The 21,940-nt window shown below is 45.3% G+C and overlaps 1 protein-coding gene across 4 annotated transcripts in view; it reads right to left on the bottom strand.

Moving 5' to 3' along the window:
* The window catches only part of GPATCH8 (G-patch domain containing 8), a 57,557-nt gene that overhangs the window by 23,933 nt on the left and 11,684 nt on the right, over positions 1-21,940 (bottom strand). For 2 of the 4 annotated variants that reach the window (XM_058041640.1, XM_058041638.1), the window contains exons 1-2: positions 10,752-14,982; positions 8,608-8,680 (exon numbers count right to left, since the gene is read on the bottom strand). Coding sequence is in view for 1 of the 4 variants with exons in the window: in XM_058041637.1 (XP_057897620.1) it covers positions 8,608-8,680; positions 16,476-16,550 (148 nt within the window). In the remaining 3 variants the exon portion in view is untranslated. Of the gene's footprint in view, positions 1-8,607; positions 8,681-10,751; positions 14,983-15,465; positions 15,501-16,475; positions 16,551-21,940 lie in introns of those variants that run through there. The other 2 variants (XM_058041639.1, XM_058041637.1) reach the window with 2 other exon arrangements.

The raw sequence follows: 21,940 nt of genomic DNA, 5'->3' as shown, positions 1-21,940 counted from the left end.
TGCCACACAGCAGGGCTGCAAGCAGTTCCACATCCCAGGGCAAATCCTGCTGTGTCCCTGGCCCAGCCCCCTGCACCTTGTGACATTTATTTTCTTTTTGAGGCAGGTCACAAACTCCTTCACAGACCAGGCACTGCAGACCCCAAAGCAGAGAGGGTTATTGCATAAAACACTTCCACACACAGGGAAAACCTCATGGAGAGGACAAAGCAGCAATCTCCAGCAGGATGGAAAAAAATAAACAGCTCACACAAGAGTCACACCTTAGAAAACCCAATCTCAAAGGAAATTAGGTTAGTAATGATTCCCTGCACTCAGAAATGAAATGAGATTCCCAAACTGACCTGCTGTACCTGTTTTGCTTTCCTCTCCCCAAGAAATGGGAAAACCTTTCTCCCAGTTTGTGAAGAACTGCTCAGACCCAAACAAACCCTGAGAGCCTTCCCTTCCCTTCCCTTCCCAGAGCCCTGCATGGCAGGGAGCACGTGGCCAGGCAGGCTTCTCCCCATTCCCTTCTGTTTAACTGCATAAAGCTGCTGGATATGAGCAAATACTTCCCCCCTGGTGCTACAAATGAATAAATCTTAGGAAAATTCATCCTAAGGCTTTGGTATCAGACACAGGTCATGCTGCATGTGGAGGGCTGTGGGTTCAGGGCCATGCTCTGCCTCTGGATGTGGCAAGGATGCTGCTCTGCCCTCTGGAATGGGAATATCCCAGCTGGAGCTGCCATCTGAGCCTGCCTGGCAATGCCAGCGTTGTCAACACCAGCCCATGTTTGATCCTGTTTTTAACAAGTCAAAGCAGAAAACAGTTTTCAACAGATTTGCAGATTCAGAGGAACTCCTCCCTCCAAGAACAGCATCATGGCAACAGAATTCCAGAATGGTCTGGGAGGGAACTTAAAAACCAGTTCCTCCATGGAACAGGGGCACCTTCCACTATCCCAGGCTGCTGCAACGCCCAGCCTGGCCTTGGGGACAGTGCCAGGGATCCAGGGGCAATCACAGCTGCTCTGGGCACCCTGTGCCAGGGCCTGCCCACCCTCACAGGGAAGAGTTTCCTCCTAATATCCAATGCAAATTGATCCTTTATTTAATTTACAACATCTACTTCTTGTCCTATCCCAACAGATAAATTTCTCCAATAAAGGGGCATTTAGATATAACAAAATGGAAAAAAAGTACCTCAAGAATTCTATGTGAACATAATTCAATCAAATCTCTTTCCACTGTGTCCCTTATGCAGCACAGATGGAACACAAGAACTGTAATCCTGTTTGTTTTGTTGACATCCTCATAGAAATTCCCCCCAGGTACAAACAAATCCTAGAGGAGTGATTGATATCACACTTGTCACTGAAGGAGAATTTCATAAACTCAGCATCTCCAGAGGACACAGACAACAGCATCTGATCTTGTTGGACATGGAAGATTTCTCCTTATTTGTCATCTTTAACTGAAACCCACAGTGAGACACAACCTTCCAGGGGCTTTCAGCTGCTCCTGCAAAGGGACTCTGAGTGCAGGGCAGGTTCATGAGCACAGCACAGGCTGGGTAAGGGCTGGTTTGTTCACTCAGCACAAACCCCACTGCAGGCTCTGCAAGGGAAACAGGTGCCTGGAGTGAACAACCAACACCTGGAATGGAGCCACAGGGCCAGGGCTCACCTTCAGCTGCACTGTCTGGGAACAGGGAGACAGGGAGGAGTCTCTGTGCTCATGAATGAGTTGCATTTTTGAAGATGAGAATTTTGCAACACTCAACACTCTGTTACAGCATGGGGGGCTGGCTCTGCTTCCAGGAACAAGGGACAGGACAAGAGGGAACAGCCTCAAACTGTGCCAGGGAAGGTTTAGGTTGGATATTGGGGAAATTTCTTCATGGGAGGGGTTGTCCAGCCTAGGCAGAACCCAGGAGTCCCCATCCTGGAGGGATTTAAAAGCTGGGTAGATCTGGCACCTGGGGACAGGGGTTCGTGGTGGCCTTGGCAGCACTGGGCTCCCTAAGAGTCTGTGAGAAAACAAGTGCTGTCCTGTTGAAAATTCAGACTCCTCATTCAGTAAAGGGAGAAAGGAGAAAATCCACTCATTTTCACTGATGCACAAGCCTGGGGTGCTCCTCACTGGCTAAAAGTGACACCACATTATCAAACTCATTCCAATTGCTGCAAGAAGCAAATGAACAAACAAGGGCAAGCTTTAATCCCAGTCCCCTTTGGGAATTAGATCTGTGAGCTCATCCTGTTTATGTCAGATTTCTGGAAGGGGTCAAAACAATCAAGAGATTTAAACAAAGGTCCCTCATCCTTGGTAGCAAACAAAGTTCCAGAGAGGAGGGAGTTTTTTCCAAGAACACAGAAACTGCCCTGTCAATTTAATCCTTACTAAGCAGGGGAGAAATGACAAGAGAAAGTCAAGTTGTAAACATCCCAATCACTGGAAAACTTCCAGTGGGAGCTCAAAACTTTGCAGAACACAAACCAAGGATGCCACTTGCAGAAAGCCAAGCTGAGGTTTGGCACTGAGGCACCAGAGCTCCTTTTGCAGGGGAAGGAATGTAGTGGAGTCTGGGTCAAAAAACATCCCTACCCCAAATGCTGGGCAATGGATTAATGAGCAACAAAGGAGGAGCTGGAGCAAAACCACAATTCCTGGTTTGACTGAGGACAGGAATTCAAGGTAAGAGCTGCTGTCTGTGTTCTTCTTGGTAAGTGCACAGGGCTGAAGGGGCTGCTGTGATTCAGGGCTGCACTGAGGAGTGAGGCAGGCTGTGCAGGGCCACTGCCTCTCCCAGTTTAATAAATCTGCTCTTCCACTGCACCAGCACCAAGGGCCAGAAGGCCTCGTGCCCAGCCAGGCCAGGGCAGTCTGTCACAACAAACACTGAAAGCACAAGGACTGCAGATCTCACTGGCCACACCCACTCAAGCAACACAAACTCACCACCTGTAATCAAGGGAAGGATCTTACACCTCCAAAAGCAAACAAGGGGGCAACTGCTTCCCCCAAAGGACACTGAGGCACTGAGCAAACTTCCCCCTTGGTCTGTGGTCTGCTGGGTTTAACACAGCAGTGAAGATGGGGATGATGACAGCAACCACAGCAGGCCAGGTTTCTCAAGCTAAGCTCACATGAAAACATCACTCTAAAAATCACTGCTGTGATGTGTGCTGCAAACACAAGCATTGAAATGCTCCTCCATGCCAGGATTGAGGTTCCTGTGAGGACAAGTGAAGATACAAGAAGATAAGAGTGATCACAGCTATTTCTTGGTAAGACTGCCAAACCAACCCATACCTAATGAATAAAGGCACTGTTAAGAATTTTTATCCCCCTCTCCTGTGTTTTCCTGTATTTATTACAAAGCTCCAAAACCCAGAAAGAAATGTGACACTCCTCAGCCCCTCAGATGCTCATTGTTCCATGTTCACAGGCCTGACACCCATCCACCCTCTGCTCCACGAGATCAGAGCAGCCAACAAATGGAAAGCACATGAATATCTGAGCTGGGGCCATTTGGCAAGCAGGTGACAGCACCAGCATTCAAAACCTTGGAATTCAAACCCTGAGCTCATTTCTCCAAGCTGCAGCTGCCAAGAGATCACATTTGTGACTGATCTCAGTTGCTTGAGTGGTCAGAGCTCTGTTTATTGCTCCCCACAGCCTGAGAACATCCAGCAAAGGCAGTGCCTGCAGCCACCTGGCAGTGCCCTGGAATGGGGACTCAGATCTGGCTCCATCTCAGCCCCAGGGGCTGCCAGGAGAGGACATTTCCTGCCTGAGCATCACCTGCAGCTCTGAGCAGCTTCCAGCACTTGTCAGACACTCCTGCTCTTCCACCCTGCTCAGCCCTTGGAGCAAGAGGGAATGTTTTCCCTTTTCTGAACAGATTTGGGGAGGAATGTGCCAAAGAACTGCACCACAGTGATGCTGAGGGGGGGAGTGCTGACTATATTTATCCTCACAGAATTTGCAAGTCAGAGCACAAATCCACTTGTGCTTTTTCTTTTAATTGAAAACCACGCAACAAAAAATTCAGCTTGATGGAAGAATTGGATTTTAGCATTTGCTAACAAATTTGTTATACCTGACTTTGCTACCTAGCTGAAAGAATGAAAGAGTAAGAACTTTCTATTAACTGCTGCTGCCTGTATCACCAGATGATTTACACAATCAGTGTGGGGCAGGAACAGCACTGCCCTGCCAGTCTGTGCAGGTTTATTGTTTCAGCCTGAGTGGAAGGGAACCAGGATGCAGGAAGGGTTCCCAGCCCTGCATGGCACTGCCAAGAGAGACACAGGCACAGCCCTGCCCTCTCCTCACAGTTACATCAGCAGAGCTGCTCCCCAGGGAGATGGAAGCAGCTCTTCCAGAACAGTTCCACTGAAATGATGCCAAAACTTGGCTAAAAACACAAGCAAACATGAAGGAAGTTATTGCTAAACAGGCAGAGGAAGCAGGGGACAGAAGGTATTTCTTCAGGACCAAAGGCTACAGGGAAAGTTCCTGCCCCAAAAGGGACATCCCTGCCCTAAACAGAACCTCCTGCTTCTATTTCCTGAGTACTGGAGAGAATCCAAACCCCAGCACAGACCAGCAGCCACCCACCTTGAGACTCCTTTTGGTTTCACTCTGAGCATTTTCAGACAATAACCAAGCACTGAATGAGCTGCCTCAGGAATTCCAGAGCTGCACTGAGCCCCCCACATTACCTGAGCTGTGACTGGGGAGCAGCTCTGCCATGACAAATCCTGTGATTCCTGTTGCCATAGCAAAGCACTACACTGGGATTCACCTCTCAGAGATATCACAAAAGATCAGGAGAATCTTGGTCTTGGGAACACTGTGGGAATACACAGTAAATCAATGCCTTAAAACATTTCAAATTAATCATACAGGACACAGTTTGTGGTGTAGGGGAATTTGTAACTGCTTCTATACTGATATCAGGTGGGGCTGCTTTTAAAGGGTCAAGGCTGCAATCAGGCAAGAATGTTTACAATAGAGAAGCAAATCTGGGTTGAACTCAGCTGTTACCCAGACTGGCTAAGGATGAGCTGGACCTGTGACCAGAGCTGGTCAATCCTTGCTCAGAGCCCCCTCCATATGGCCAGTAAACATCAAGCCTTCCTCCTGCCCTCTCCAAACCTCCCCAGGTCCTGCTATGACCCAGGAAACAGCAGCACAACCTACTCAGCTTCCCCTGGTCTAATTAAATGAGATTAAACTCATTCCAGTCTTGCAGAGAACTATTACTTCATACTAAACACACAAATCCAAAAGGAAAAATAAAATCCCTAAGTTTTCAGCACAATTATTTTTTCAAACAAGACTTGTCAAAAAAAAGTTGACAGGGAAAAGGCAAAGAGCTTATAAAAATATTTTCAAATGTACCATTCAAATGATCCCACTTCTGCACGTCAGTCTCCTGGCTTTTCATAATACTACTTTAACTTCATGGGAAATACTCATTCCAAGAGAAATCATTAGAGTGTGGCTGAATTCAGAGTTCCCTCAGCCCTCTCATTCCCCTCCTGACTTATGTAACTCCTAATTTATTCCCAATCCTTGGGCTCATTCAGCACAGGACTTCACACCAAGGTCAGGCAATGCTTTTAAGTGATCTTTTGCCACTTTCATTTCTCCAGGAGACACAAAATCCTGGATTATAAACTCCAGACATTCCCTCAAAAATAAAACAGGCTACAATCACCATTTTCTCACTTGTCAGAGCACAACTATCCCATATCTCTATGGAAAAGTGGTTCCCTAAGCCATACTTTCCAAATTAATAAAAATCCCTGTCAAATGGCAATCCCCTCTCCTGCTTTTTGATATTCACTGGCTGTTAGCAAGCTGAAACATCATTTCCAAATATAACACAAGTTATTTGTGAGGGAATATGAGGAAAAACATCAAGGAAAGAGATGAGCTGAAGGATGACTCTGCTGAATTCCTCAGGAGTATCTCTGAGGCAGGAGTGGCATGGTCAGAGGTGACAGCACTGTCCTTGCCTGGTGCTGCACTCAGCCCAAATTCAGTGAGAGATGCAGATGTTCAGTGAGAGATGCAGATGTTCAGTGAGAGATGCAGATGTTCAGTGAGAGATGCAGATGTTTCACACAGCTGGTGGCAGCCACATCACCCAGGGCATGGGCTCTGTGCTTCCCTACCCAAGGGCTCAGCTTTTCTCAGTGTCACACCACAAGGCAGCTGCTCCAGGGGGTACAAAACTCCTCCCTCTCTGGAATTTTCCTGGGAATGAGCCATGGGTCACCACAGCAGCAGATTTTTACCACCAAGTGTAGATTTTAGGCTGCTGCAGGTACCACCCAGAGACATTCAGCACTCTCACCACAGGATTGCATCCCCCAGTGGGTGGTCAGGATGGAGGAACCATCACAGGGTGAAGTCCTGCAGTGTGAGCTTCTTGCTGAACAACACCACAAAACTACCAGAAACATTTCTGCTTGCCAGATGAATCACTTTGGGATTCAACAGAACTAAAGAGGAAGCCCCAACTCAGATGAAAATCTAGAATTAAAAGCAACATCACAAAACTCACCACACTGAACTTATCCACTTCCTTTCAAAAGCAGATGAATGCAGTATCAATTCCATGCATGCAACCCCAAATTTTTGAGGGTTTGATGTAAGGAGGTCAGAACCACAGCCACAGCTCAAGGCTGCTTCAAGGGGTTCTGCTTCTGCTGCACCTCCTCACCACAGGCTGTGTGAGATTTTAGCTCAAGCAGGGTCAAGCAGGAAGAGTTTAACAGGAACACACCTCTCCTGGTCTTTCCTGAGCAAGGTAGTGTGGAAGATGGGAAGAACTTCTGCTCTGCTCCTCTCTTCTCACTGCACATCAAATGTCTCTTCAAACTCTTAGGATAAGATTAAAATTGGATGCAAATGTTTCCTTCCTGACATTTTGTATTTGGATTTTTGGGCCAATCTAATATTCATTAGAAAGGTCACTGGATAATGAATTAAACACTCCCAACACAATCACCACCAATGCCACAGGCTCTGGCTGCTGAGAACTCAGAGGAGAAAAGCTGGAGCAGCAGCAGCCTCTCCCTTCCACACCCTCTGCCTGCCCAGACCTCTGGAGGAGTTGGCTGGCAGGTGGACAGAGCACTTCTCCCTTCCAAAAGGGCTGAAATTGCTGCACATGCTCCAAATTCTGCATTAGGAAGGCTTCAGCACTGAACTGGGTTAAACTGGTGGGTTATTGTCACTCCTGTGACCATGCAGGAGGCACAGGAAAGCCCTCAGAGGCCACATCCACAATTTGCTCCCAACCAGCAGAGCTCCAATGATGTGTGAGAGATCTGGAACAGCTCCAGCACATAGAGAGGCACAGGGGGAACATCTAAATCTGGACAAGACTCAAAGTGCAAATTCCTGCTGGGCCCATGGGACATGGTGACAGCACCACCCCCTGCCCTGACCCCAGACCTGACCCCTTAATCCAGCTCACTCCAGCACACCTGAGCCTGCAGATCCCTTGGGCTGTGCTTTGGGATCCATCCAGGGCTGGGATAAGGCTTTTCCTTCTTTAAAGTTTCTGTGTTTTCCACCTGGGGCTGGGACAAGGCTTTTCCTTCTTTCAAGTCTCTGTGTTTCCACTCTGGTGACACACAGAGCAATACAGAGCACTGAGCTCCACCCTCATGTGCCAAAGGAAGGACCCACAGGTGACAGCTACAGCCCCAGCAGGGACATGAGAGGACTGGGCAGTGCCATGCATCAACCAGAGAACTCCAATAAATCACATCAGAAAAGGCAGAAGCATTAACCTGCAGGGCAGCCCTGCCTGAGAGGTTAGAGAGCTTTAGGATTAATAAGCATTGCCAGAGTTTGGGGGATTTGTTACCTCTGCAAAATCCTCCAGAGCACAGACAGCCCCATCTCTAGGGGCTCATGGAACATGGGTTACAAGCTCCCAGGTGTTCAGACCAGAGGCACAGGAACATGAGTGAGTTACTGAGGGCTCAGGGCACACCTGAGCTTCAAACACTGCCACAGGTTCCTACAGAAAGGGGGTTCAGTGTCACAGGAAGGATTCAGGCTCAAACAGCAAGGTCTGGTGTGTGCTGGGCCAGCCCACTGAGATTTGCTAATCCCTGACAAACTGCTGGGATCAGGAATAAATCCAACCTGTGACAGTCCTGTGGAGAAAGCAGGAGTGAGCCTCTCCCATCCAGAGAACCTCTGCCACCACTTTCCATCTTCAGTGGGCCTTTCCTGGCCTTCTAATGGCTTCTGACCCCAGTGAGCACTGACAGATCATGGGAACTCCCTCAAATCTTGAATTTTTAACACCAGAACAGCAGCACAGTTGGAAGCTGCACCACTCCCTGTCAGTGTGGAAAGTGAATTCTCCTTCCTCCACGCTGACTCTCACACATCCAGCACACACACAGCTCTAACCTGTACCAACAAGGGAGGCAGCAGCTGCCAAATATGAAACTCAACAGTGCAACTGGTTGGATATATTAATAATGGAAAGAAAATCTAATCTAAGAACAAAAAGCAGAAATCATTTTGTTAAAGATCAAGGCTGGAGTTGAAGGTTTCAGACACAAGGGACTGGACTTACCCTGCAGTGACTTTCCCAATCCCTGGCCCAGCTTCCAGCCATGTTTCTGGAGTAAGCGATGTCCAATATTATCCTGACAGACAGAACAGAGAAAACAAACCAAAAATATTCCAATAATATATTCTTCCCTTCCCACTGACATTTAAACATGTGATGAGCAAGAGATTTTTTCTACATATATATGCATGCAAAAAAATGCTACTGAAAAGGCAATATATGCCCAATAAAGGGAAAGACAAATGTCAAAAATTGCTGGCTAGAATTTTTCCAGGGGGATGGGGATTGGGGACGGTCACTTTCTGATGGTGTGCTGGGCAACTTTTGTGCATCACGTTTAAAAGAAATCAAAAAAGAATAAACTAAAAAGCAATGTGGAAGAAAAGAAAGTGTACCAATAAAAATTGACAGTAAAAAGCATAAAATCAAGCTATTTATACAATCATATCCATCACCTAGACAGCACCACTTAAGATTTTTTTTTTTTGTAAAGAAAATCTACAATGTGTTTAGTCATTTTGTTTGTGTGTCAGGCTTTTATAATACTGAGTAAGTTGTAAGTGCAAGACTGCCCCACCACTAGAAACCAAAACACAATCAGAGCAAAATCCAGGCTAGACTTGATTGGGTTTTTTTTATATATGTATATATATATATAAACTAGCATGCAGCCAATATTAAACTGAAAAAACAGTGAGGTTAGTAAAACAAAAAATAAAATAAAATCAATTAAATAAAATGAGCTCAAGCACAGACTGGGTGATGCATTTCACATGTAAACTAACAAAAATACTAAGATGTTAGAATGAAACAGGCCTAGCAATAAGTTAACAGCAAGGAACCATTAGTGCATGTAGGGGAAACAATAAGCATAATGTCTCATCTTCCTAAAAAAAAAAAAAAAAAAGCTATTTTGGAATAACTGGAAAAGTACTGACGCAGCAATTAAGTGTCAGCTTTTGGCAATGGGGCTGAGCAGGGCTCAGTGGGGAAATTGTTGTGTTTTCTGCAGGGTTTCTGCCCCCACACAAAGAGCAGAGCACTCACAGCACCCTGGAACCACCTTAGTCTCCTCAGTTCACCCAGTTCCCAGCTCCTCAGAGAAGGACTCTTGGCTGGGGCCTTGTTCACCTTCCCATCACAAAAAATAAAAATCAGGTATGAACTTGTTGATTATTAATTATCATCAGGCAAACCACAAGCTAAGGTATCACAGAAATATCCTGAATTATAACAGGATGTGACTCCAGAACACTGAGTGCTACATGGAATCAAAAAATAATTATATCTATATGCTGCAGGTTTCTTTAATTAAATAACAGTAATCAACAGAAACCAGAGTAGGTTTTGTCACTCCACAGTGAAGAAAATGACCACAAGGGTTTGCACAACTTTGGTGAATCAGCTTGAAAGGCACAACCTTCCCAAAGATATTGGCTGCATGGATACATTTTTTCCTCAAAAAGATGTTATCAAGTACAAATTTTGGATTTTTTTTTCTGATATCCTAATAAAGTCAGACATTTTTGTATTCAAGAAATAATGTACATTTTTCCCACACTTCTGGCTCTGCCCCAGGACATAATTAGGGCTAGATGGAAAAAAAAAATTAAACCAAGGGATGTAAGGAAACTTCTGGGGATAAAAGGTCAAATAAAAAAAATTTAAAAAGGAAAAAAAAAAAAGGAAAAAAAAAGGAAAATAAACCACGAAAGAAAAATAAAGAAGGATGGATCCCCACCACAGGCACCCTCTCTGTTGGGAAGACAGAACACTTACCTGCAGGCCAATCCCAAGGACCACAGAGTGCCCCATCCTGGCACACAGGGGCTGCAGCTTGGGATATGTTTGGGATATTATTTTAATTTTAATTGCCCTACCCTGAACAAAGGATCATTAAATCTAAAAGTCGGTGCTGACAAAAATGGCTGCGTTTTCCAAAAGGGGGAAAAAAAGAAAAAAGAAAAAAACAAAAAAAGGAAAAACAAAAGAATTGAAAGGACAAGGAGTACTTTGCAGTCTTGGCCAGGGGGAGATGAGACATTGTGCTGACTGTGTGTGTTATGAATGCACTAAAATAAAGACAGATGAAGCAGAACGCTATTCCAAAAGCAGTGCAAGTGGAGTGAAAGCATTTCCATACGAACCTGGCTTTAAAAACTGGGCTGTCAAAAGAACAGTTAAATGTAACACAAAGTAAGAAACTGTCCAATCACTAATGGTAGTTTTTTTTTTTCTTTTGCTTTGTTTTCAATTCACTGCTTGCAAGTAATGTATTTATTAAAGAAGAGTGAAAGCATAAAATAAATTCAACAAGTCAAGACCAGCTGGGAGATTCAAGAGCGGTGTGTTGTGACTGACAGTGAAGGGGGAAACAAATGTTAAAGGGAAAAAGAAATATTTAGAAAGGTTATACACATTAGCACCACTTTTACAGACCCACTCAAGAGGATGGTCCTGAGTTGTTTGACATAAATTGGAATTATGCCTGAACATTGCCCTGTCTCAGTTCCCAGGAAGGGGCTGTTCCCCCCTCCAGACTTTTCCATTTGTTTATTTATGCAGTAGAACCACTCCCTAATTTTAGATCCTACTCAATTGAAATGGAGCATCTCCTGTTGCACTGAATAAGGAGAACAACTCTAATAATTTAAAATTAACATTTGAGTTGCAGCCTAGCCATCATTTTGCTCCTTTCTGGCCATGCTCAGCTCCTCCCTCCTTTTCCACCTCTGATGGAGGCAGACTGACAGAACTGCTCTTCAATGCAAAAATGAAAATCCTGCCCTAAAAATTAAATAATGGAAGGCCAGGCTTGCTTAATCCCTAATACTAGGGAGTATCCAGGGATATTGGGACCAGAATGTGACATGGGACAACAAATGTTGCAACAGCTGACAGCTTTTTTTTAAATGCAGTTTTAAGTGAAAGTTGTGTAAAGTACAGCTACTTTCACATAGAAGAGATGGGGCTTTTCACAGCAAGCTTCCTGCCCATGTCAGGAGCTGTCAGACTGTCCTCACATGCAGCAGTTTTCCTACAGAAGAGCTGCAGTGATGCACAGAAACACCCCAGCCCTGGGAGGACACTCCTCATTCTCAGCAAAGGCTGCCATGAGTCTCCTCACCTTCCTCCTCTGCCATTTGGGAGCTCCTTGTATTACAGCACAATAAAAATTACTGAGGCAGCCAAAATGAGTCTCCCAAAAGGTGTTTGGGTGAGCAAAGGAGCTCTCCTGGCCCATGTGGGCACAGGCTGTGGATGCTCCATGCAGCAGCTCTGGGTGGGACAATGCCAGCTCTACTGATGGACAGCTCTGCTCTAAAGACAAAGCAGAACTTCTCCAAAGGTGTAGGAAATGCAAGGCCTTGGGTCTGCCAGACCTTCACAGAGCTGGCTGAGGTAAAAACCCTCATCCAAAGTGACTAACTGGCCTCCCAGAGCCCCATCCTGTGCCCTGACAAGATGCCCTTGCTTGCTTTCCATGCAGATCAGTGATTCCTGAGCAGGACATCCCCAGCAGAAATTTCTGATAAAAGTTTGGCCAATAGAAAAAAAATTGCTGACAATTAAAAGATGGGTAGAAGCCCAAGGTTTTGATGATGCCTGTGGGATGTCACCCACAGCAGTTTTGCCTAGCACAGGTTTTCCATGAGATCCCATCACTCATCCCAGCTCGGGCAGGAACCATTCCTCTCTTGAGTGGCTTGTAAGCTGTGCTGACTGTGTATGGAGGAATCTATAAGCAAGGATCAGATGCTACTGGGTGAACCCATGCAAACAAGAGGTTGAAAAGATTCCCAAAACAAAACCTAGAGCTCACTACAGATGACACAATGAAGACCAGAGAGAAAAGCCAAATAGTAATGCTACACCATTCAGCTTCCAGAAGCACATTATTTATAGCGCTGTCCACATATGGCTGCTGCTAAATGTCAAATCAGCAGCCTCATCAAATGACACTTTGGAACTAGTGGAGTCCACAGATCTGTACAGATTTCCAGTGCCACAACCCAGCTCTGTCTGCCTTGGCCAGGCTGTGCCAGCCCCTGGTGCCCAAGCACCACTGACTGCAGCCTGGCATGGGGCTCAAGGCACCCTCGAGGCACTGAGCAGCATTAGAGAGAGGGGAAAGGACATTTGTTAGTCAGGACAAGGACAAACTAACAAGCTCCAGGTAAGTGGGTGATTCCCAGTCTGGCCTCAGCGTGGCTCCACCCCTGACACTGCCTGCACGGGGCCAGGGCTGCTGCTGGGGGCTCTAAGGGCTGTCTGCTACTCCATCTGCACTGCTGGCACGAGGAAAACCAGGAATTCACAGCAAGAGACTCAATAAACAAGTAGAGATAAGGATTTAACGTGGAGAAAATCTGGCTTCTATTAAAGCTGCAATAATTTGTGACTTCCCATTCCAGTACCTGAACTCAGTGAACTCAAAATGGCCCAAAACAAATGCATGCAGCTTCTTGAGTTTAGAAAAAAAGGGTGAAGTGCTCTGATTTTTCATGGACATCAGTGACTGCACTGACATGAACAGCCAGTGTAAGTGCAGCATCTTTCAAAGCACAACAAGAAAAAATGTTACTTGTGGGAGGGGGGAAAAATATCAGTTATTTGTAGCTCTGAAGAGTCCATTGATATGAAATACTTTCTTCAATTTAGTCATGGAAAACAGCTGGCACTCGTTCAGGCCACGTCCATCCCTAGCTCTGGCAGCTCTGCTTTCCATAAATGCACTCTGGTTAGAGTTGCATGTTTCAGAGCAGACATCTTTGGCCTAAATGAGCTGCACACAGCAGGATTTCCACAGGAACAACAACACCAGTAGGCTAATTGAGGACATGATTCAACATTGTAATGATCTGTAGACTCCCAAACCTATTTTTCCAGCCACCTTTGAGTTGCATGCTGTAGCAGTACAGTCAGCACCTCTCAACAGATAATGCTGCAGAGATGGATGTCACATCATGGGGACTGTCACAGGGACATGGCACAGGAACACTCCCCCCATCTCCAAACACCTGCAAGGCTCTGGAGCACCTTCCTGGCACTAAAATGTGGGAAGCTGCAAGGAACACATTTGTGAGAATATACTAAATGCACTCTTTGTTCTGAAGAATGGCATTTTAACTGGGAAGCTTTGATCTGCCATGGCCATAAACAAAGGGTGTTCATCACCCAAACTGCTTCCATACCATGAAGCACAGGCTCACTCCTGACTCTGATTCCTTGGAAAAGGCCAGTTGGATTGCTAACAGAGAACTGGTTAAGGATTAAAATCCAATTTTTTTAATGTTGAAAATACTTAGATGTGTGGTAGTTCTGAAACATCAATTTGCCTTTCCTCCTTCCCTCTCAGTTTTGGTTCTGGGTGAGCAAACAGCACAAAACAGAAGAAAAAAAAGGCCACAAAATCAGAATGAACCCTCCTTTCCTGGTGAAATATCTTGCAGGAGAGGTACCTCACTGAATTCTGCCAAGGAAACTCTCCCTGCTGCTCATGTGTGTAATTTGCCAATTCAAAGAGCACACTGATCACAAACAGTGTGGAGGCAGAACAACCTCCACAGGTGTCAGGAAACACAGCAAAGTCATTCCTGCTCCCCAGATGGGGAATTAAGGAATGTGAAACCTCAGAAGTGACCAGTGTGTTTCTGACACCACCCTTGCTCAGGCCAAACCCTCCCCCTGTGCAGCAGCCAGAGCTGAAATCCTGGCATTTCACTGGCACAGCTGCCCTGGGAAGTGCTGGAGTCACCATCTTGGAAAGGCTCACAGTCCATGGAGATGTGGCATTTGGGGACATGGGTTAGGGGTGGCTTGGGCAGTGCTGCAGGATTGGCTGGACTCACTGAGCTTAGAGAGATTTTCCAACCTTAATGATTCTGTGATTCTCCTATGTCAGACAAAAGAAGAGTGGAACAAACTTGATTTTAAAGAACAATTTGAGGTTTTAACTCTTTCTCCGCACAAACCAAGCCATTCTCTTGTCCTCTTCACCCAACTGTTTTCAATTAGGCTGAACTGTACCTACCCAAGGAGTTGTAAAGATTAAAAATGTCCTGACATTTGGATAGTGAGAGACAAGAATAAAATATTAAAGCCATAATTTAATTTATTTTTTCTGCTGCAGGTCAGCATTAATCAAAGTGCACAAAGCATTACTTCTGTGGAGAGTGAGATCTGCACAGTGAGCCCAGGTGGGCACAGGGTACCTGCTCATGCTTTACACACTTCCATGGGCATCCTTCCCTCTGGAGCACCAGAGATGTCAGCTGTGACCTCTTCTATTCCTCTCTGTAATCTGTGACCTCTTCTATTCCTTTCTGTAATCTGTGACCTCTTCTATTCCTCTCTGTAATCTGTGACCTCTTCTATTCCTTTCTGTAATCTGTGACCTCTTCTATTCCTCTCTGTAATCTGTGACCTCTTCTATTCCTCTCTGTAATCTGTGACCTCTTCTATTCCTCTCTTTGAGAAAGCACTTTTGGAAATCAGCTAACCAGTCTAGTCTGTAAGCAGCATTTGAATTATTTTGAAATGCTAATTTCCAGTGTGGCCCAGAGTAGGCTACCAACACATATTTCCCATTTTATTTCCATCCAGCTTGGCATTTGAATTCAAATCCCCGTGTCCCAAGGTAAGACTGAAGTATTCAGGAGAAGAGTGAATACAATTCCCATCTCTGCAGCATTATCTCATGCGTCATCAATTACTGCCATGCCTAAATCTAGCATCATGCCAGCACATTAAGACAGTAGGTACTATATGCAGTGTTCACTGGACCAGAAGAACAGAAATAAGAAGGGGAAAGGAAACCCTAGAGAAGAAATTAAAAAAGGCAGACCGTGCAATACAAACCAGATCATGGCTGCTTAGCTAATATGGGCCAACTGCTGCGGAAGAAAAACGTCGAACACCCCAAGTTGTGTAAATTTTTGGTAAACATCTAACACGCACACAAACACACACAACACCAACCTACACACCAACAAAAATACACAGTGGGCTCTGGCTAACCCTGGCTCTTCTAGGGGCTGACTAACGTGGAGAAACTTTAACTGAACTTCAATTCATAGGCAAAAGAAACACTTGATAAATACTTAATAAAAATCTAGGATTAATCAGAACACCAGTAAGTGTCCCTTGATTATTCACTGTAAGTTTTCTTGTTTCCGAATGTTTTCTGTTTCTGAAATGAACCTTAGCTAAGGCTAAATGCCAAATGTGGGTCCAGTTTAGGCTGAACAAGCTGCTGTGCCTAAACCCAGCAGAAAGTGCTTTGCAAAGAGAAAAATTAAGAAGCTCCAAGAAGATTAAAAAATCAAAACTAAACAAAACCTATTTCTTTCCTCATCTTACAGCAGGAGACTTCACACCTAACTGAAGGTAAAGCAATTTTAGAGAAAGGCTCAGGGCAGCTTCAGCCCCATGGGGAAGGAGTGCTGGCCTAACACTGATCCCTGTCTCCATAAGCCAGGTGTCATTCTAACACTTTAAACACACCGGTACTTTTCCAAAAATATAAACTAAAAAGGATCAAAACGTATTTCACTATACTATTCCATCAGGTTCACATCTAAATTAAACTGATTCCTCAAAGAAAAGTACAAAATCTTAAAATAAATATCTCTGAATGAATGTATTATTTTCAATAATTCCTGAAATACGTTGAACTCGAATTTCAGGTTTTAGTTCTAGGACTAGTTCAAGATGAAATCCCAGGCCCACTTAAGGTCAGCATGCACTTTACCACCAGTTACCCCTGCCTGCCACCAAGGTGCCCACTGCTCTCAGATTGCCTGCATTCACATCAAGGAGCATCCAGCACGCCGAGCTCCGGGAGCGCTGCAGCTCGGGGGGGCCCTTACCGATTCGATGGGCTTGTCGAGAGACGCCTGCTCGATCTCCAGGTGCCCCTCCTCATACTGATCAAAGTGATTGCCCTGCAAGAGAAAAACAACCAGGCTCAGCTCCACAGAACACACTTCCAACAGTTTAGTGTCCACACACTTTGGTTAAAGTGTTATATTTTATATAATGTTGATAACAAATGAACCGGTTAAATACAGGCTCAATCAGTGTATCAGCTGTAAGTTTTTAGGTTTTTTTGGTCCTAAGTCAATTTGATGACAATAATAAACTATTAAAGTTGGCAAAATACCAAGCATTTACTGGATTTTTTCCTTAGAAAGTCTATGAAAACACAGAGCACAAGCACCAGTGCCAGCACGGAAAGCACACATGACAAGGAGCAGCAGGAATGGGTGTGCCCACCACTAAAAGGCTTTCCCTGCACCAGGAATTTGCTTGAGGGATCCAAGTGATTTCATACACCTAAAGGCAACAAAATCCCACAGTGGTACCAAAGGAAAGCTGTCCCTGTGCCCACAGTGTTGGTCCATGGTGAGGAGCAGCCCTTGCTACAAATCTGAACTGAATGTACCCACAAAACTTTTCTGTTTTGCCGTGCCTTAAGACAATGAATCAGAAGAACACAAAATATTTTAACACTTAAATCCAGCAATTAAATAAACCCTAAATGCTGGATCTGTTGAGAATACATTCATACAAATGTGAACAGTGATCTGTGTGTGGAAGTGATCCTCAACACACCACACAGCCTTATTCCTGAAGCAGCCCCCTTGCCAGTTGATCACCATCCTCCTTGGAAAAATTCCATCTTCCCACATTTGGGTGAACACTGAGCATGGAGGTTCCTGAGCTAGCATGGCAATGGCAATCTTTGATCTCCAGAACAAGGGTTGGTGCTGGAACACAACAGTGAGGAGCCATTTCAGGAAAAGCAAACACCTCCACTGCAGTTCTACCATAATTTGAGGTTTCTGCAACCTCAAATTCCTGAGATTTCCAACATGGTGAACCATTTTTGGCTGTTCAATAGGTCCATGATGCAACACATCCACTGTCACTGACACAGACCTGGAAAGGTCTCTGGTACCCACAGTGGTACCAAAGGAAAGCTGTCCCTGGGCCCACAGTGTTGGTCCATGGTGAGGAGCAGCCCTTGCTACAAATCTGAACTGAATGTATCCATAAAACTTTTCTGTTTTGCTGTGCCTTAAGACAATGAATCAGAAGAACACAAAATACTTTAACACTTAAATCCAACAATTAAATAAACCCTAAATGCTGGATCTGTTGAGAATACAATCATACAAATGTGAACAGTGATCTGTGTGTGGAAGTGATCCTCAACACACCACACAACCTTATTCCCAACCTAAAGCAGCCCCTCTGTCAGCAGATCATCATCCCCTCTGGAAAAAATGCATCTTGCCATGTTTTTGGTGAATACTGAGCATGTAGGTTCCTGAGCAGGACAGCAATGGCAATCTTTGATCTCCAGAACAAGGGTTGGTGCTGGGCCATTTCAGGAAAAGCAAACACCTCCACTGCAGCTCTACCATAATTTGAGGTTTCTGCAACATCAAATTCCTGAGATTTCCAACATGGTGAACCATTTTTGGCTGTTCAATAGGTCCATGATGCAACACATCCACTAGCACAGACCTGGAAAGGAAACACTCAGACCTTCCAGCTGCACACTTGGAAGCAAAAGAAGTGAGATTCCTGCAGCTGGGATGAGACCAAAAGCCCCTGAAGGGGGTGGTTTCAGTGGGTTCCCAGGCCCCACTCAGTGTCACAGCAACTCCAGGAGGTGCCAAGCCTTGGCTGCCACCCCCACTGCCCCCTCAGCACCTCTGGATCCTCTGGCTGCTCTGTGCACACCAAACCCTGGCAGGCTCTGTTTGCATCCCAGCTCCACAAGCCCTTGGAGCAGGAGCACACAACACTGCAGCCAAGAGAAACATGTTGTCACCTCCTCCTTGCACCAACACCAACTTCTCCTTCTGCAAGAATTTTAATGGGAGCCAGCATCTGAAAGAGCAAACTGCAGTTGTAACAGACTGACAGCTGGATCACTACAAGCCTCCAAAAATCCTCTGGAAGGAGTGTTCTATGCAGGAATGTAAATCTGCAAGGGAACATCCTGAAACCTGGTGCCAGGAGAAGGTGCTTTGATGCTGGGGCCCCAGTGCCAGCCCATCCTGGTGGTGAATTCACCCTGGCCATGCTCTGCTCCTGGGCATTGCCTTTCCCATGGCCTCTCCAGAGCAAATCTGGGGTTTCATCTGCAGGCAGAAATCCACTCCCACTCTTTTTTTTTTTTTTGGACAGCCTTTAAGGAGCAAACTGAAGGCAAACTTACTATGCACAAGCAGTCGTGGAGCAGCTTTGGAAGGCTAACAAAGCTCAGAGACAGCGTGGTGGGGATGCACAGACTGTGTGTGTGAGGAGTCCAGCAGCCCACACCAAAACACACCAAAACCCTGCCTCAGTGTAAAAAAATATAGTGTACAAAAGAACCAGAACAGTCAGGAGTGCAGAGATTTCCAACACTGGCAAAATACACTGCTGAACTTCATCTATTAAGACATTAAACTCATATAATGTTCAGTCAACAGATGAAATCCTCTCAGCACAAACCCAGACACATCCCTGTGCCTCCTTTCACCTGCTGCCTGCAGGTAGCTCAGCCCAGACCTATAAATTATCAGGAATAGTTAAATATTGCTGCCCACTCCTCTGGGGGCTCCCTGCAAGGCACTCAAAGCTGTTTTTACCAAGGGCAGCACTCCTGGCTGCTCTGAGGCTTCACAAGTCCCTCCTTCAGTGCTTAAAACAACATCTCCTCCCTGCACCATGCAAAAGGCTGAGCACTCCCTGTGCTCAGAGCATCAGAGAGCAAACAAAGCCTTTATCTCTGAGTTCTGGGGATCCCACCACTACCCACTCCATGTATTTTGGGGGTTATTTTATATATTCATATTCTTTGGGGTTTATTATGTGCTTGATCTCTACTTGTTCCTGGTCCAAACAGCTGCAATATTAAAAGTGGAGCTTTGCAGAGAGGCAGGTGCTGCCTGTCTCAAAGTCCTGGGAATAAAAAGGCCATGGAGCACAGGAACAGGCCCTGTGGGAATGCTGCCAGCCTGCTCCTGCCTCAGGAGGGAGTTTCAGGCTTGGAAATTCAAGGCTTCAAAATAACAAAGTGTCCAAACAGAGCCAAAATCAATACTCATCACAGAGACAGCTCTTTATTTATCAATATTCAGAATAAATGATAAAGGGAAAATTCCCTTGCACCATAAAGCAGCTCATCCTGGAAAAAGCCAAGCAGACAACCCAATGGTTATTGTGAGGTTGGATTTATGGGGGTTCAGGCCAGTGATGTTTAATCAGGTAAGAGAAAAATAAAAATGGTTCCATGGCTATGGCCACAACAATGCTGTTTGCCTCCATGGGGATCCCAGGCCTTGTGGAGCTGGAAGCAGCACAGTCTGTCCCTTTGCTGCTTCATCCCTGGAACTGGCTAAGGAACAACTTGGGGGCAATTCCATCTGTTTCCTTCTTCTCCAATCCTACAAACCGATGCATGGAATGTATCCATAAAACATTTCTGTTTTGCTGTACCTTAAGACAATGAATCAGAAGAACACAAAATACTTTAACACTTAAATCCAACAATTAAATAAACGCTGGATCTGTTGAGAATACATTTCTGGCAAACACAAACCCCAAGCACTGACCATATTTCAGTATAACTTTGAATCTTCTGCAGACCTGAGAGATGCTTCTCACTTCACAGGAAACCTTTATGTGAAAGGATTCAACCCCATGGGTACCAGGATGTGAAATAAGAGCTGCATTAAACCCAGCACTACTTAAAACCTGTTCCTAAACCTTCTTCCTGTATGGCTTTGTTGCTTTCTGATGCAAGGTGAGGCAACTTGGTTCTGAGGAAACGGCATGGCAACCCAAACTCTCCAGGGTCACTCGGGCTGAGAATACACGTGGACACTAGGATGGTGGACGGCTCAAGACTTTTATTGTCTCGTTGGGTTTTATACTGGGAAAGTTTTTTCTCTACGTCAGGGGGTCTTACTTTACTGTAATTGGTTAGTAAGGAGTAGAAAGTTACTAATGTTAGGGGGGACTGCATTCTTGGGTGATCCCTTATCACTAGGCGTTAGGGGGAGAGGAGTCTGGCTGCTTTCCGTGACATCGCGAGATTTTCCGAGCGCCTGACCCTATCTACCAGAGGCTTACAGAGCTGCAGTAAATTCCCAGCCCTGGGAGCTTCAATGCTCCTGTGGACAAGGATTTTGGGGCTGACTGCAGCCCCCTCCTCCCACTCATCCTCTGCCCCTCCATTTCACAGCTGTCGTTTCAGGTTCTCTCACTTCTGCTTTGTGAAATGAGATGTGTTGCACTGTCCCTTCCTCACAGACACTCCTGCATCCACCCTGGGACAGCAGAGTAAGATGAGAGGCTTCACTTAAGCACCATTTATTGCTCTCTGTGCTACAGCAAGTGCTCTGACACTGGTGTTTCCCTATAACCACACTGAAATTCAATATATTTTCCTACTCCATGAGAAGCAAGCACGCAAACACTCCTCATTACACACCACACACACCACTTGGCTTCCTTGTGCATTCTTCTCCAGGAGCCAACATGTTTGTGCCCTGTAATTTTTGTGTAATATTGTCTGAACTTTGGCTCTCTGTGCACTCTGGTTACTCACAGTCACATGTTCTCTGCTCTCTCCTCCTCTTTCCCATTGTCTGAACTTTGCTCCAAGCTCTTGGCCAAACCTTCTCATAGCCCTCACACACTGAATATGGCATTTGAAACATCAACCAACAAAAGCTGCCTCCATGTAGGAATTCAACTCTTGTTCTCCCTTTTTTGGACAGTAAATACTTTGGAGCCCTGGCTCAACAAATGCCATTTTGTCCCAGATCATACCCAGAGGAGTTACTTCATTTCCTGGGACAATTCAAGTTAATAGTTCTGGGGAAGAGCATTGCTACTTCCTCCCTACTTACAAGGTCCCAAACACTGTGGCAGTGAAACTAAACCCAGGCAGCATCATAAAAAAAATGTAAGAAACTTAATTACACTTTCATCCCAAAATCCTCAGTGGCAAGAAGTGTTGCCAATAAATCACTCAGTGCAAGTGAAATGAATTGTTGATTACAGCCCATTTATCACAGTTATCACCACAGAATTCACTCTCTCTCTCATACAGAGGTGCTCTATATGAAGCAGCTCTTCAGGAAGGTGAGTTACCACAAAGCACACAGGGGAAACCCTTTAAAATCTTCACAATGACAAGAAGAAAATACACTCTGTCTTTCCCTCTCACACCCCAAAGGGTGTATCCCAAACCAGAGCTGGCTCATGAGCACTGCCTGCATTTCTAAGACACCTAAAGCACCACCAACACCATGACAAAATAAGGATG

Source organism: Melospiza georgiana, chromosome 28 (assembly GCF_028018845.1).
Source record: "Melospiza georgiana isolate bMelGeo1 chromosome 28, bMelGeo1.pri, whole genome shotgun sequence".
NCBI classification, from domain to species: domain Eukaryota; kingdom Metazoa; phylum Chordata; class Aves; order Passeriformes; family Passerellidae; genus Melospiza; species Melospiza georgiana.
This window is presented reverse-complemented; position numbering and strand designations above follow the sequence as displayed.